At 39.1% G+C, this 17,470-nt stretch overlaps 1 protein-coding gene across 4 annotated transcripts in view; it reads left to right on the forward strand.

The window, feature by feature from the left end:
* The window catches only part of LOC124388477 (carbohydrate sulfotransferase 3-like), a 16,181-nt gene extending 1,106 nt beyond the window's left edge, over nucleotides 1–15,075 (forward strand). The window contains exons 1-3 of one of the 4 annotated variants that reach the window (XM_046853141.1): nucleotides 8,647–10,042; nucleotides 10,982–11,114; nucleotides 11,778–15,075. In XM_046853141.1, coding sequence (XP_046709097.1) covers nucleotides 11,035–11,114; nucleotides 11,778–12,978 — 1,281 coding nt within the window. In that variant the 5' untranslated portion in view covers nucleotides 8,647–10,042; nucleotides 10,982–11,034 and the 3' untranslated portion in view covers nucleotides 12,979–15,075. The other 3 variants (XM_046853140.1, XM_046853137.1, XM_046853139.1) reach the window with 3 other exon arrangements.
* The last annotated feature ends 2,395 nt before the right edge of the window (nucleotides 15,076–17,470 follow it).

Here is a 17,470-nt window from a genome sequence, read left to right on the forward strand (position 1 = left end):
CAATTCTTCTTTAGATGATAAATAAGTCGTAGTTCCTGAAAAAAGCTTTCTACTTCATACACTCTGTACAGTGTATTAGAACACAGGGTTCTTCAAGGGTTCCTCAATAGTTTTTCAAGGGTTCAATGTGTTTTAGTATAAAAAAAAAAGTTCTGCGTCACTCTGCACAGTGTCTTAGAACCATGAAGGTTTTTTCATGGTTTCCTTGATGCGCTCTGCTGATGCTTTAAGGGTTCCACCAGAGGTTAAACATCTTAAAGAATATTAGGGATAAAAATGGGTTTTTCAGTTTTCAGATTTGGAAGAAAGAGGAACGTTCACCAGTGTTTTCTAATCACAGCCTGGTTTCCTTCACGCATTTCTGCTTTTTTCTCACATTTCTTTTGTTATATGTTCATTTCACGAGAGAGTGCAGTAAAAACCGGTGATCTTCAGCATCTCTACACACTTGCTCACTCGGTTTTCTCCAGCGTGGAGACAGAGAGAGCTCTCTCAGGGGAACGAATGCCATTAAACCCCCATCACTCTCTCACACTCTTACTCCCCTCTTTCTTCTCTTTCTCCATCCCCCTGCCCCCCTGGTGTCACTTTATTTCCTCTCCACACTCACTGCCTCCATTGTGCCCCAACCCCCCCACACACACACTCTTTTCACGAGGGTTAAATTGTGTCGTTTACCCCAGGGGGAGCGTTTCGCATTGCAGATGTTCAGCGAGAGAAGCGTGAAGGCTTTCAGAACCTAATGAAGGTTGTGAATTTCAAAACGCACCCTGAGAGCTGATGTTCTCTGTCAAGGAATAAATAAATAAATACACAAATCCAGCACCATGAAGATCTGCTTTCCATGGGTTGGAGGTGTGTGGAAGATCTCCTGATATAGAGCTCCAACCCTATTGTACACCTTTGTGATTAATGTGAACGCTGACGACTGCACCCCAGACCTCCTCACCTTCTCACCTACAGCACTACCTGACTTTACTAACACCCCTGTGTCTGAATAAATCTCCACAAAATCTCCACAAAATCTACAGGAACATCTTCCTGAGGAGTGGAGGGAAATATAAGAGCAAATTGGGACACCTTAGCTTTAAATTAAGCCATAATCAACCTTCTACATGCGCTTAATGTTCTCGGTTAAAAACCGTTATTTTGAAGCGCTATCTCCAGACCACACACACACACACACACACACACACACACACACTGCATGCTGTGTAATCTCGGGCTGTTAGCGTGCTGTGTAATCATCTCAGACACACACGTTCCTCTACAGCCTCGTAAACACTGCAGTGTGACAGAGTTTCCACACGAGAGCTGGAAGAAGAACCCAAGCTGGGAATCGTGAAGGTTTCATGTGTCACTTTTTTCATCTACAGTTATGAACTAGTTAAGCCCCGCCCACTTCACATATCCAAAAAAAGTTTTCCTGATGTACTCAGTATAGACACTTTCCCACCCGACAGGTACACAGTTGTGTGGGACGTCTTTGGATGCTGGAGCATGAAATTTTCCTTAAACTTGAACTAGGAGACCCAAACATGATCCAGCATGACATTTGTGCACAAAGCCAGCTCCATGAAGATACATAGTTTGGAAGATGTGGAAGATCTTCTGCTATTGATCTCCAAACCTATTGAACAGCGTTGGGATGATTGTGAACACAGACCTGACTTTACTAACGCTCTTGTAGCTGAATGAATCTCCACAAAATCTAGTGGAACATCTTCCCAGAAGAGTGGAGCTCATTATAACAGCAAACATGGAATGGGATGTTCAAAAAGAAGCAGGTCAGGTGTCCACACCTGTACAGTGTATGAGTTATATGACTAGAGGTGATGAATTCTCCTAAACGTTCCAGCTGTGACAGTAGCACAGTGCAATGCTGATGCGCTCGTTCTAACGCCGTTTCCATAGCAACACCAGATGTTTGTTATGGGAGGTGTTTGTTATGGAACATTGAAAAAAGAGGTCTCCAGTGTCGGGCTGTTTTACAACCTTTAAGGAAGAAAAAGCAGTGTTTTGGTGTCTTATTATAATAATAAAGAGTAATAAAGAGTAATAAAGAGTAATAAAGAGTAATAAAGAGTAATAAAGAGTAATAAAGAGTAATGAAGGGAGGCTGTTGATGAAATGTGTGTTTATAGCTGCTGTAACGTAAGTGAGAACAGGAAGTGAAGTTTCTGCTAAAAAGCTTTAGAATAGAAGACACACAGCATCATTACTTTCAATGGCTACATGATGTACGTTTTGGATCTTACAGGCAGCTTTAACCGTGCAACACACACACACACACACACACACACACACACACACACACACACACACACACACACACACACCCAGACCGCAGAAACACACTTCAGGGTCTGTGTTTCAGACACATTGATGTGTTCCCTAGATAAGGAAGTGACAGAGATGTGATGTGGTAGAATGAATACAATTGAGCTGCAGAAAGTTTCCTCTGTGTGTGTGTGTGTGTGTGTGTGTGTGTGTGTGTGTGTGTGTGTGTGTGTGTGTGTGGGTGGGTGTGTGAGACAGCAGCAAAATCACACAGTTTTGAAATTCTATTGCACAACATTGGACTGTTTCCAGTGTAGTCATGTCTGAGAAAAATGCCTTAATTCTGAATCACAGGAAATCTTAATCACACATACACATAATAACAAGTAAAAATGACTTCCGGCTATTCTTTTTTTTTTTTTGCATATTTGTTACACCTAAATTATGACTGCGTTTTAGTGCTACAGAAAAAAAATAGATAAATAGAAGATTACAAGAATAAAGTCAAAATATTTTGAGAATAATATCAAAATTACAAGAAATAATTAATTAATAATTAATGTAAAAATTATGAGAATAAATATTCTATATTTTAAGAATATTTATTATTGTATATATATATATATATATATATATATATATATATATATATATATATATATATATATATATATATATATACATATTTACAGTGAGGAAAATAAGTATTTGAACACACTGCTATTTTGCAAGTTCTCCCACTTAGAAATCATGGAGGGGTCTGAAATTGTCATCGTAGGTGCATGTCCACTGTGAGAGACATAATCTAAAAAAAAAATCCAGAAATTACAATGTATGATTTTTAACTATTTATTTGTATGATACAGCTGCAGGGTGTTCAAATACTTATTTTCCTATATATATATATATATATATATATATATATATATATATATATATATATATATATATATATATAATTATTATTTTGTATCCCTATTTTTATACTTATAGTTATATTCTATTTCTGTTTATATGTTCTAATAAGCATTTCACTCCATTTCATACTCTTTATGAATGTGTAAGTGACATATAAAATTGTATTTAAAGATTAAATATTACGAGAATAAGGTCGAAATTAAGTCGAAACTACAACAATAGTCTATGTTATAGAATATTATATATATATGTATAGTTTTTATACTATATATTTTCCTTTTATTTATTACATTTTTAGATTCTGTTTCTAGAATAAAGATAAAATATTTTAGGAATAAAGTCGAAGCAATACGAGAATAAAGAATCAATAAGGAAGTTCTTCGTGTTTGGAGATATAATCAGTAAATGGACACTGCAAAAGACAAAGAATTTCCTTATCGCCAAATCCAAACCTAAAGTTGATTCAACCAAATCATCTACCTCAATTTTATACAAAACTGTGATTTTTCCCAAAATACAGCCACATTCTCGCATTGCGGCGGCTTTAATCTCGTAAGTTTGACTTTTTTTAAAACATGGCTTTAAACCGCCGTCTTGCCCAAATGATTCGATTAATAATTCAATATCAAATATTTATATTTCCCAAAGATAACACAAATAAATACAAATTCATTTCAGTGTTTTATTGATCATTTCTTTTATTAAGGCAAAAAAGCTGTTTTGAACTTGTTTTGATCTGTGATTGGTGGTTTCTACTTCATGTCGAGTCAAGAAGCTTTTATTGTCATTTCAAACAAATAAATCTGATGCAGTACACAGTGAAATAAGAAAATGTTCCTCAAGAACCCTGGAGCCACATAGAGCAACATAAAACTACATAACAGAAACACAGAGTTAAGGACTAGTAGGTGTCCTTGACACAAAAAGTGCATCGTGTGCAGCCTGGTGCAAACAGTACAGACAGTCAGTGCAGGACAAATACACAAAACACAAAATAGCGCCACCAGTAAACCTGCTGTATATTACACAGTGCAGTGTGTAAAAGAGAACTGAGTACAGGAGTGAACATGTAATGCAACAAAATGTAAACAAAATGGTTTGTGCAAAAAAACTGCATGTAAACAGTAAACAGTTTGTAATAATGAAGTAGAAGACGTGGATGTGTGACGTGACTACAAGTGTGTGTTGAGTTGTACAGATCAGTCACACAGTTGTGTGTGTGTGTGTGTGTGTGTGTGTGTGTGTGTGTGTGTGTGTGTGTGCGTGCATGAGTTTCAGTTCATGTTCAGTTTCATACAGTTCAGATTTAGAGAGAATGAAGAAATGAGCTGGACTTCATGCACCAGTTTGGGACAGAAGACAGAAGGTCTCACTGACTCTTAGCTTTGGATAGAATGAGAAAGAAAGGCACGACCTCAGTTCCTCAGGTCTCGTTTTATTTGCGTTATTCTGATTGATGGTGTTTATGGAGGTTTTGCGTAAATACGTGTTTCTAAAGTGAGATGTGTAAAGCCGTGCCAGGGTGGGACGCCCAAGTGAGTTATTTCTGAATGCCATTTGGCTGGAGAGACTGGCCCTGAGGTTGGGATGTATAATTAAGGAGCTACAGTCTGCTAGTGGACCGGGCGAAAGTTTCAGCAGCACATGGTTCAGGGGAGAAACCTTGCATTTTTTTGGAAAGGTCTACACTGAAAAGCATTTCTTGTCGTTATAGAATATTGTGTATAGAGATTTGTATAGAAAGTCCTGCTGGCTAAATATGGACATCATGTGAACGACTTTATGTTCAGACGAAATGCAGATAAAAAGCTGTAAATTTAACTTGAAGCAAGTCTTTTTTATTTCCCTCACGTTACTGAATGTTAATGTTAAGTTGCGCTAAGGCTATAGTTTTAGCTATGGAGGAACATTAGCATTAGGATTAACATTTAAACTTTAATTGGCTTAGAAATCATAACTCATGCTAATACTGGCGCATGTATGCGTATGGGAGTTTTTCCTTCACCACAGTCTCCATCGGCTCGTTCACCAGGGACAAACTTACACTTATAAAGAACATCTTGATTTTTTATCACCACAGTATCTGTGTAAAGCTGCTCTGAGACGATTTTCATTATTAAAAGCGCAATACAAATAAACCTGAATTGAATTGAATTGAATGTATGCTAATATTTAAATAAGGCATCTTATAAGGCATATCTGTGACATTGTATTTGTACGTTTTAATGACTATGTGGTGTTTCATTATTTTAAATTGTTGTTAACTGTTTTGTCTTTTTATAGTATGGAAGGTGTAATTGTCATGTGAGGTGCCATTAAATAAAATGTATTATTATTATTTATTTACATTTCTTTTATTATTAATATTTGCTGTTCTTCCCTAACACTACAGAAGTTTTAAATCATTTTAAATAATAATAATAATATATTTTATTTATTTGCACCTTACATTCAGTTAAAACACAAAGCACATGAGCTTCGAGAGCAGAAGAACATCGCTGGACGATGAAGTGAGATCAGGAAGACCTTCAACGAGCTCAACCACCAAAAATTGTTTGGCAACTTGTGCATGATGATCGTCGAAGTCTTGAAACTTTACTCGAAAGTAAACAGGTCGAGTCTTGAAACGTTTTGATATCACCTCGTATCACTGATTTCCAGACGATGATTTTACAATCAATAAACAGACACTGAATTTATTCAGAAAAGAAATCTGACAAACATTGAGGAAATCACCTCTTTTGAGCAGTCTGAAGGATATCGATGTAACATCTGTGTGCTATTGGAGGAGGAGATGTTTCTCAAGAGACTATGAGGATGATGATGAAAGAAATCAACCCTGATGATCTAACACTAGATTTTGAAGATTTGAAGGTGGCACTAAAATGATGTCGTAGCAAACAGTAAAAACGAATACGAGTAAGAACGACACCCGAGACACCAAGTTCAACTAATCATTATGTTCTGGCAAGTTCGGTTCTTGAAACACACATGTGGATGTGATTAGTGTAGCAGGATGAGTTGTGTGAGATTACTGTGTGTCCATGTGGTGCTTTAAAAGGCTTTTATACGCCACATTGATACAAGAAACCACAATAGTTTTGTCGATGGCACTGTACACTGGCCCGTGAGTGCAGTGCAGACTGCGGGATAATAAAAGACTGGTTGTAGTTCCTTTGGTCTTATTTACTAGTGTTGAACAGTAATGAAGTAAATGTAATGCGTTTATGTACTTAAACAGCTTTTTCTCTTTTTTTTTTTCATTCAGGGAGATTTTTATTTTTGCAGAATAAATAAATGCTCATTTGTAGGTAACAGGGTAACGTAGGAAAGCAGGAAGTGACGTCACTGAAGTCTTATTGTATGAAAAGTCTGAACTGCACTTTCCACAGAAAAACATTATGAGATCTGGAGATAAGGTTCTTTTATTTTGCCAACTTTTAGGGCGGATGGAATTTTCCTGATGGTGTATTTTAGTACTCTGAGGAAACAAGGCTTGGAAGAGGAACTGTGTGTGTGTGTGTGTGTGTGTGAGACACAGGTGCTACTTGGCGAGTGCTGGATGTTTGTGCAGCGATTCCTTTCAGGACAGGAAGAAAAGTCAAAGCCTCCCTGTTTAACGTTCTCATGTCAGTGTGAAAGTACACAAACCTGCAGCGGAAGTTTCCACACAGAGTTCTCAAACAGAGACCATACACACACACACACACACACACACACACACACACACACACACACACACACACGCACGCACAGACGGAGCAAAGAAATGAGCTAAAACCACTTCAGCACAGACACAGAGGATGTTTATTAAGCAACAGCACAGCAGGTATTTTTGTGAAAAGACACGAGTGTATTGTAGAGGAATAAATAAAAATCCATTCAAGTAAAAAATGTCTGAAAGACCTTACACAATGGGGTTTTCTTCTCAGAACGTCCTGCAGTGTGGCTGCAAAAGTACAATATACAAATACGAGGTGGTATCAAAAAGTTTAAAGACTCGCTCTGGTTACAAGAAAGCACTTTATTTATCTAATTTATCTAAGTCTCTTTGCACAGCGATACGGAGCTCCCAGTAGCACCAGTTGCACGGCTCCCGATGTGCACGGGATGATGATGTCTTTTCACACACTGACTTATGAAGGTCGGTGCTCCCTGTGACTGTGCGTGCAGCTTCGTGCTGCCACCTGTTAGCGTGTTACAAAACTACCTACCTCATATCATCTTTATGCAGAGCCTCTGCACTATCCTTATCACCATCGTCCTTTTCATAGGTTAAGCTCCGCCCCCCAGATGTATATATCTTCTAGCATGTTCCTGCCTCCACCACCAGGTTCCTGCAGTTGTCTCCGTCCATCTAAAAGTCATGCTCCCTGTTTTCCTGTAGAGGAGAAGTATGCACACATCATCATGCTACCACCACCAGGCTTCACAGTGTTGGATTCTGCCAAACTTAGTGCTTTGTTCTCGAGGTCCCACAGTTGATTTTTGTTCTCATCCGACCTTGAAATATGTTCTCCATATTCTCCATGTTTGCTTGAGTTTCCATCATTTTACTTCACAAACTTTCAGCAAAAGGTAGATATGTACCCGGAACTTTAATCTCAGAGCATGTATGCTAATAACATTAGCCTTGTTTTGTATAGTTAGAATTACATCCTACAGTATCTACTGTAACTGTTGTGACCACCACGGTGCTTTGAAGTTTTTATTGTTGCTTTTATGCAAGAAGATCTCAAACCATTTATTTATATACATTTTCCGAGTTTTCTCTAGCGATACCCCCAAGCCAACAGAACGAGATTAGCATGATGGATCACACATACCGACTGTGTAACCAGATACGGAGCTCTGAAGTGTTGTGTCTGAGACCATGAACCCTCAATCAGGCCCTGTAACCATGGAGACGCTGACATATTGTTTATGTGTCGAGCTAAACACTCCCCTCGCCCAACACCCCCCCCGCCCCTTTCCATGGGGAATTTCTTCTCACTCGTGACCTTTGACCTTCGTCTAAACTGTGTTTGACAAAACCACGTTGTTCCTCTGGACTGGGTTGAGATGTTTAAATTGATCTGATGGATGTTAAAGAGCAGGGTTTTCACATTCATACACGAAAAGAAATGATGTTTTTAAATATAAAAAAAAATCTCATTTATTTTAAATAAATAAATATTAATAAATGTAATTAAATATTTCATACAAACAGCTTCATGTTGAAATAAATAAATAAATAAATAAATACAAACAACATAAAAATATTCTGGTCACATTTGTTTTTTTCTATTCTGTTGAATATATTTCATTTGTTTATATTTATTTCATATTTATAATATTTATTAATATATTTGCTATTAAAAGAAGAGTGAAGAAAAAATGCAAACATGCCTAACAAAAAAAATCTTAATAAAATACAATTATAAATTTAACATTAAAATGTAAACATTATATTCAAAATCAAATTTATTTTCATTTATTTACTTATTACTTATTTTTTCGAATGTATTTAAATGTCATGATGCCTTGTATTATTAGAACATAATTATTATTGTATTTTTGATCACATTTAATATAAATGCATGCAGTTTCTATATATTTATATAAAGACTATATAAAGAAACGAGCAGAATGTTGAACACGTGTGTGGAGTTGAGCGTGAGTGCGTCAGACGTGTCGTATTTGATGGAGAATGCTGAAGATAAGACGTTATTAAAACAATTCGGTAAGATAAATGTTTTCATTTCCCTGCTTCAAGTGTTCCTGATGTGCAGTGTGTGTGTGTGTGTGTGTGTGTGTGTGTGTGTGTGTGAGTGTGTGTCAGAGGTGGGTAGAGTAGCCAAAAAGTGTACTCAAGTAAAAGTACTGTTACTTCACAATACTATGACTCAAGTAAAAGTAAAAAGCAGACATCCAAATAATTACTACTAAATAAAAGTACTTGGTGAAAAAACTACTCAAGTACTGAGTAACTGTTGAGTAACGTCTGATTTATTTTTAACACAACAATTAGACAGACAAAAATACATTACAATTAATTACAAAATAGCTTAAATTAAAATAATTCAGGTAAATTCAAGTATTTAATAACTAAAATAACTAAAATAATAATAAATAAAAAATAAATACGCACAAGTAACACACATTTCCAAACCTTTATACTTTTTTTTCCTTTATTATCATACTGTGTGTGTGTGTGTGTGTGTGTGTGTGTGTGTGTGTGTGTGTGTGTGTGAATATAGAGATTTTTAGTCTGTATAAATCACAGAGCTGGGTTTTCCTCCTCGTGTGTGTCTGCATTGCTGACGGTTGATTCTGACGTGTGTGTGTGTGTGTGTGTGTTGATCACTAACTCGTCCCGCCTCTGAGATTGAGTATAGTAACGTGACGAGCTGCACAACTACGTTTGATTGGTGAAACACAGTCACGTGGTAGAGGCTTAGCGGAAGTTTCTCTCTCTGTCAAAATAAAACATTAAATTGATGCGTAGAATAACAAAGAGGTCAAAAGAAAAGTAACGAGCTCATTGTAGCCTAATGTAGCGGAGTAAGAGTACAGTTTCTTCTTCACAAATCTACCCAAGTAAAAGTAAAAGTATAGTGATTTTAGAACTACTACTAGAAGTATCATTTTTTCAAAAACTTACTCAAGTAACTGTAACGGAGTAAATGTAACTCGTTACTTCACACCTCTGGCGCGCGCGCGTGTGCGCGTGTGAGCGCGCGCGCGTGTTATAATGAGGATATTATTGCGCTTGTGTGAAGAGTGTCGGTGTTATTTATATGATGCAGCAGTTCAGTAAACCCATTACTTCCTGAGGAAGGCTTGTGGTTTTGGCTTGTTGAAGGTGAAGAGTGGAGACACTTTTTTGAGGGACACATGCATGTTCCTTTAGTTTCTCTATATATCAAACTCACTAATGCAACAGGATGAAGATCGACTTTGACTAAACTCATGTATAAATGTCCAGATTTTTTTTTTTTTATGAACAATTCCTCCCACAGCATGAAGAACAGCTTTCCACACTCTCAGCATTCAGACACTTCGTTTCTGTTTTAGCTGAAATACTTGGTAAACCTGGCAGTAGATGTTCTTCACTAGTTGGAGATTTTCTTCTTCATCCCAGAGCAGGTCAATAGGATTTGGTTGCAGTGACTGGGCAGGACGTTCCCTGAGAGAGAAACACTCCAGACAATTCGAATTCAGTTCCAATGAGACGGGAGCCATGTTGGTTTACTTTCACTTTCTAGAACCTTCCCTGCTCCAAAACAACCCCAAACCTCCATCAAGCTTCCACCACCCATGTGTGCCTTACACAAGTTCTTCTGTTAGAGAACTTTCTTCTGATTGGTCAGAAGATTGTTACGTATTCTCCAGAACAACAACTCTATAAGATACTAATAGTGTTATTAAAGTTACAGAGTAAAACTACTAGACAAGATCACACTAGTGCAAGGCCACACACACACACACACACACACACACAGTTCCTATTCCAAGACTTGTTACGGGAAAAGAATCCGTCTATCATCACAACAGGAAGAACAGGTGGCTTGTGTCTTTCATTTCTCTGACAAGTTCACACATGTTTGGTTCCCACTCAGCCAACCCCTTTTTACACACACACACACACACACACACACACACACACACACACACACACACACACACAGCATGGTTCTGGTCTAACCCACAGAGTGATAGCTGACCTGAACTCCTGATATTAATTTGTGTGTGTGTGTGTGTGTGTGTGTGTGTGTGTGTGTGTGTGTGTGTGTGAGAGAAGAGCTGAGAGGACCAGAGCCCTGGAGGTTGAACCCAAAATCTAAACTCACAATAATGAAGATTAAATACACCATCTCCTTGATCTTCATCGTGGCTGTGGTGATCATCGAGAAGGAGAACAACATCATCTCCAAGTAAGACAAACATCTCAACATTTCCAAATACATAAATCACACTTTCAGCGTGGATCTTTATGTAACCAGACCGTGCATGTGTAGATGCTAGAGATAAAGGTTCAGACTGGGTGAGAAGATCTCAGGTCATAGGAATGCATTATTCAGGACCATGAAGATCAGGTTGAGGTTTGAGGCCTGCAGCAGGACTAAGATTAGACTCATAAACGAATTTTCATTAAGAAGGGCTTTGAGGGGTCAGGAGATATCGCAGAACATACAGACCACAGTCCAAATAAAAAAATACATGAACCTGAGAAGCTGTTTGAGCAATTGTGTGCAGAACTGTATGAGGAACTCTGTGAGAAACTGTATGAGAAACTGTGTGGAGTTGTGTGAGAAACAGTCTGAGAAGCTGTGTATGGAGCTGTGTGTAACTGTATGAGGAACTGTGTGAGGAACTGTGAGAGAAGCTGTGTGAGGAAATGTGTGAGGAGCTGTGTGAGGAACTGTATGAGGAACTGTGTGAGGAGCAGTTTAAAACTGTGAAAAGAACTGTATGAGCATGTGTTGGAGTAAAATTGAGACAGTAATGCCTGCAGTGTTTCAGCTTCATTGTTTTTGCTCTGAGGTTGTTAATGATTAATCGACTGTATCTAACATCTTGTCGTTTTGTTTTGGAAGGGTTTCGGATAAACTGGCTCTGAAGCAGACGCCTCAGACTCCCCTCCCCTCGTCTATCCGCCAGAATGGCTCCAGTGTCCCAGTCCTGTCTGAGCTCGATTTCTCGTCCTACCTGGAAGTAAAATGGCGTCTGGAGAACATCACGAGTGAGCCGAGCGAAGGCAGGAAACACATCCTCCTACTGGCCACAACGCGAACAGGGTCCTCATTTGTGGGCGAGTTCTTTAACCAGCACGGCTCCAACATGTTCTACCTGTTCGAGCCCCTTTGGCACGTGGAACGCATGCTAACTCTGGAGGGTGGTCGGACCAATGGTACGGCTTTGACGCAGACTTATCGTGATGTTCTCCGCCAGCTCTTCCTGTGCGACTTCTCAATGCTGGAGACTTTCATCGAGCCACCGCCGAAGGATCACGTGACCACGAGACTGTTCCGGCGCGGGTCTAGCCAGTCTCTGTGTAACGATCCCGTCTGCACGCCGTTTGTTAAGAAGGGCTACGAGCCTTACCATTGCCATAACCGGCGTTGCGCTGCACTGAACCTCACGCTAGCATCCCTGTCCTGTCTGGAGAAAGAAAACCATGCAATAAAGTCCGTACGAGTACGCCAACTAGAGACTCTACGATCATTAGCAGAAGATCCAAGACTTGATTTGAAAGTTATTCAGCTGGTCCGGGACCCTCGGGCCATGTTAGCATCCCGCATGGTGGCCTTCGCGAACAAATACGAGCACTGGAAGAGGTGGATTATGGATGGAGACATTCCAGAGGACGACAACGAAGTCAGGAAACTTAAAGGAAACTGCGAGAACATCCGCGTGTCTGCTGAAGTGGGTCTCAGACAGCCCCCGTGGTTGCGTGGACGGTACATGCTAGTGCGTTATGAGGACATCGCCATGTTCCCCATGCTTAAAGCAGCTGAGATGTACCGATTCACCGGCATTCCGTTCACTCCGCAGGTGAAAGACTGGATCTTGAGAAACACGCAAGCATCCGATAAGGCAAGCGGAGTCTATTCCACCCAGAAGAATTCATCCCAGCAAGTGGAAAAATGGAGGTTCAATATGCCCTTTAAACTTGCGCAGATGGTTCAGAAACTTTGCAGACCCACCATGAGTTTGTTTGGGTACACATTCGCAGAAAGCGAAGAGATGCTGACCGACAGATCCATCAGCTTGATTGAAGAAAGGACTTTCTTATGATCACAGAACTTTTTTTTTACACAGAACATTGACATTCTTTATAGAAAAGTTTTTAATTCTATTTATTATGGAGATGATTATAGTTTAAAAACATCCGAAACATCACCTTCACGAACATCAAGGAGACATGAGGAGAAATCAATTTCATGATCGTGTGCCTACAACATTTTCTACTCCATTTTCGCTGTCCGTGATGAAATTGCAGAATGCACGTGGGTCAGAACGTCACGTTACACCATTAGCCTGGACACTTTTTGCTACCCCCTCGTATCATGCGTTTCAGGTTTCTCCTCAACTACGAATTCTGCTTTTACTCTAAAGACCTAAGACATTTTTTGGAATACCAGGAAACAGCACTTAAAAACCAAAAAACAACCAAAAACACAAACGCTATTCCTGCAGTGTCGGTGTTTGCTAATATTCAGGATCCAGAGTATTATCCAAAATTTCCACGGACTAACTGCTGTTGGAATGCTGACGCAGACGTTTCTTTGATGTTATTAAGAATGCTAGCTGGCTCGGGCAGCAGATAGATTAGACCAGGTTCATAAATTAGCTAGCATAACAGATTCTTACGCATCGGATTTTCTAGCTATGAAGCTAATCATGTTGTTTTTTATGTCAGTTGGTTACGAGTGATTGAGCCAGATTTCTCCACGTCATTTTTGTAATCAGAGCAGTAGAATACGTAGCTGAATGTTTTCTGTTCGCTTTCATGCTAGGTTTGTTTGAAAGCTTGAAGCTGCCTGTTTTTTCTGCTTCTCCACACGTTTGCTATGCTGTAAGTGTCTGTATTTGGAGGGAATTCACACTCAGCGTATTTGTATGTGTGTGTGTGTGTGTGTGTGTGTGTGTGTGTGTGTGTGTGTGTGTGTGTACTATGTGTATTAGGGCATTCCTTCTGCAGCTGGCTTGCAGAAAGGTGTGAATTCAGAGAGGTTTTGGCTGTAGACAAGTTCTGTCAACACTTCTAATTGACGTTAACGTGCGAAAATGTCGGCGCCCATACACCGTGGCGTGTTCCAATTTTGTTTTTAATGTACGACATGTCGACTTGCCTTCGTCCTGTGTGTGGTGTTTACGAAACACGTCAACGTGGTGGAAGCAAAAAAAAGATCAACGAATCAGCTAACTAGCTGCTTTACAATCTGAAAAAAGCTAGCTGTCTTTCCCACGATCTAGATGAGGACTTAGCTGGGGCCTAAGTGTGCTAACAAGCTACTGAGCAAACGCACTAGCACAGTTTTAGCTTTTAATTACACATAGAAAGCTGTAGTAATGAAACATGATAATCAGCTGATTCACTTGTTTTCTACATTATGCTAGCTGCTATTTTAATGATTGAATTTGCTAGTTAAATTACTAGCATGTTAACTAGCTAGCAGATGTCAATTGCAGGTAAAGGAGTGAAGCAGTAAACCTTGCTAAACAGCTTATTATGGATAGAGGTTTTAAAACAGCCGATCTTTCAGCTAATCATTTGAATCACCAGCTGTCAAAGATTGCTAGATATTTTGGTATTTAGCTAGCATAAACTTAGCAACCCATCAGCAAAAAAACTGGTGTATTAATCAGCTTCAGTTTCTTAAAACAGATTATCATCTGGTTTACAAAGCTAGATATGGTTATCTTATGGTTATTAGTTGGCTAGCAAGCTAGCATTCTAATCAGCTAGCACAGTTTTAGCTGTCTAACACCTGTGTATTACAGATAGAGGAGTTTGCTAATTAGCTAGTGTTCTCTAGTTACAGGTTCTGAAGTAGCTAGTATGCTAGTTCTAATGCTAATCACCATGTTGGGTTACTCACAAGCTAGCTTGCTAACTCTTTCATAGCATAAAACATATCCCTTTATTTGAGTAACACTTTAGATTATTAACAAGCTAAAGTGCTAGGTTTGTTTGTTTACCAGCAAGTTAGCATACCTGATAGCTACCGGTAGTTCATTTATATATAAAGAAGCAGTATTGAGGATTGAAACATGCTAATTAGATGATCACTATGCTAGCCCTTTATCGAATTCAACAGTGATGTGTTAAATGCTGGATTGGAACACAGCCTGGTGGTTTTATTTATAATAAAAGAAAAAAGAAAATGACATTTTTCTGATTTCTTTTTTTGCACCTGAAATTGTGCTTTTATATGTGGAATTTATTTATTTTGACTTTTTGAAAAATATATAAAGCAAAACATTGAAATGTGATCGTTTGTCTTCTTTGTTGTCATTGTAGCTGCCTAGCTAATATGGCTAACCTGACAAGAATTCTTTGCACTACTAATGATAATTATTTGACATAAGTCAAACATAAGTTGGAATTACAAAATTTTAGAAAAATGTTTTTCATCCAAAACACACCCACCTGTCTCCGTCCAAAACACACCCACCTGTCTCTGTCCGAAACACACCCACCTGTCTCTGTCCGAAACACTCCCACCTGTCTCAGACAAAAACACTCTCACCTGTCTCCTTCCAAAACAAAGACACACCCACCTGTCTTCACTGTTTTAAATAAATGAAAGCCCAAAGGCTAGATTACAGGGTGTAATGAAATGTGCACGGTCTGATCATGCCAAACAAACTTTTCCATAATTAGTTACGAGACATGAGACAGTTTTATACATCTGTCTCTAATGTCTCTAATGTTTACTCAGCAGTTTAATCCAGGACGGAACAAACCATCTGTAAGTTTTAGGTTTTATTGCTATTTTTTTATTGCTGAGTCTTCAGCTAAATGACTAGCGGTGTATAAGTCTCAGAGTCTTCCCTGTAATCCAGTCTGTATTTATTTTTCCTTTTCATTAACACATCATTTTTTATAACCCGTCCCCTGCAGCAGCATGACTGTAGCAGCGTGTGTGCGGCAGGAAGCAGTAAACGCCACAGAGCTCCAAATCAGACACACACTCACTTCAGAGCCTTTCATTTCAAGCCCCAATAATCATAATGTCTGGTTTAAACACTTGAGGTTGAAGGACCTGTGCCAGGCCATAAAGCGTCAAAGTGGAAAGTGGAGTTCAGCAGGTGTTGATCAGATGCGAGAGAAGTGATGGGAGGGAATCAGGGAGGGAATCAGGGAGTTTCAGATGCAAGTGTTTATTAAGATCCAGATTAGGAATCAGACCAAACCCTACAGTGGCACCGCCGCTGATCCAAAACACTCATATTGTGCTTTGTGTTTTGGAAAAAGTGTTGCAGCTTCAAAGACAGAAGGTTCTTCAGCTGTTGATCTCACAGTCCCATGCATACACTTTATTAACAAAGGTTTGTGGACACCTGACTGGTAAAATTGTTATGTCCTTTCGAACATTCAATTTCACATTTAGTCCCAATTTGCTGTTATAGTAACCTCCACTCTTCTGGGAAGATGGTTCACTAGATTTTGGAGTGTGCTTGTGGAGACCTGTGGAGCTGTTCATGTTAAACAGCTCTAAAGCAGGAGATCTTTCATTTCAACCTATGAAAAACATCTTCATGGAGTGCACAATCTAATGCTGGAACATTGTGTGCCTCTTTTTTTTTTTTTTTAGGGAAAGTTTGGGAAAGAACCACATATTGGTGGAAAAGTCAGGTGTCCCAATGTGTTTGACCGTTCAGTGTATTCGATGCCTTCATTGGATAATTTACACGATCTTCTCTGCCTGCTCTTCCAGCTGGCTAACATGAGATTAGGATTTCCAAGGAAAAGCATTTGCACAGAAGTTTATGAAATATTTGTGGTATGTTCACCACATTTGTTGTTTCTAGTCAGATATTTTACTTTAACTGCAATTTTCTGCTAAAAATGGAGTGATTTTCTTCATGCCTCTTTTCCTTCTATGGAAGCCTGTTCATAAGATAACATCTCAGGTAGCAACACCATGTGGAAAGCTTGTACCCCTTAAGAGAAACCATTGGAGGCTCTAGTCTCATAGATCCTGGACCTTGTCAAACTTCTTGCCTCCAAACTCTTTCTCTCTCCATCCTGCCCAGTGAACCCTCTCCTGAGGCACTCCATTGTTTACCATAGCTGTGGCTTTGCTATTTGCAGCAGCTGAGACAAGACCAAGGCAGTAATTTACCTCGAGCTCCCTCTCATATGTGGTGGAGAAGCGTTAACCTCAGCCGACCACACCCAAACACACGCACAAACATACAAGCACACACACACACACACACACACACACACACACACACACACACACACACACACATCTACACGCATATCTACACATGCATAGGGGCATCAGGAAACTGGAAGCAGATGCACTTAGTGACTTTTTCGGTCTCATATAAAATTTAGTTTCTGCTTTTAACCTTTATCAGTAATCTGAGGAATGTTTGGATAGAAGAAATATAACAGAAGCTTCCGGGCCATTCCACACCGCACATTCACACCGACAAGTAATGATCAACAGTTCTAAGTTCATCCATGAGCGTATTTTCGACGTGAAAATTAAGGTTTCCTCACTGATAGGCAAATGTTTTGTAAAGCTGAAAAACAAATGACCAAAAG

Source organism: Silurus meridionalis, chromosome 7 (genome assembly GCF_014805685.1).
Source record: "Silurus meridionalis isolate SWU-2019-XX chromosome 7, ASM1480568v1, whole genome shotgun sequence".
NCBI classification, from domain to species: domain Eukaryota; kingdom Metazoa; phylum Chordata; class Actinopteri; order Siluriformes; family Siluridae; genus Silurus; species Silurus meridionalis.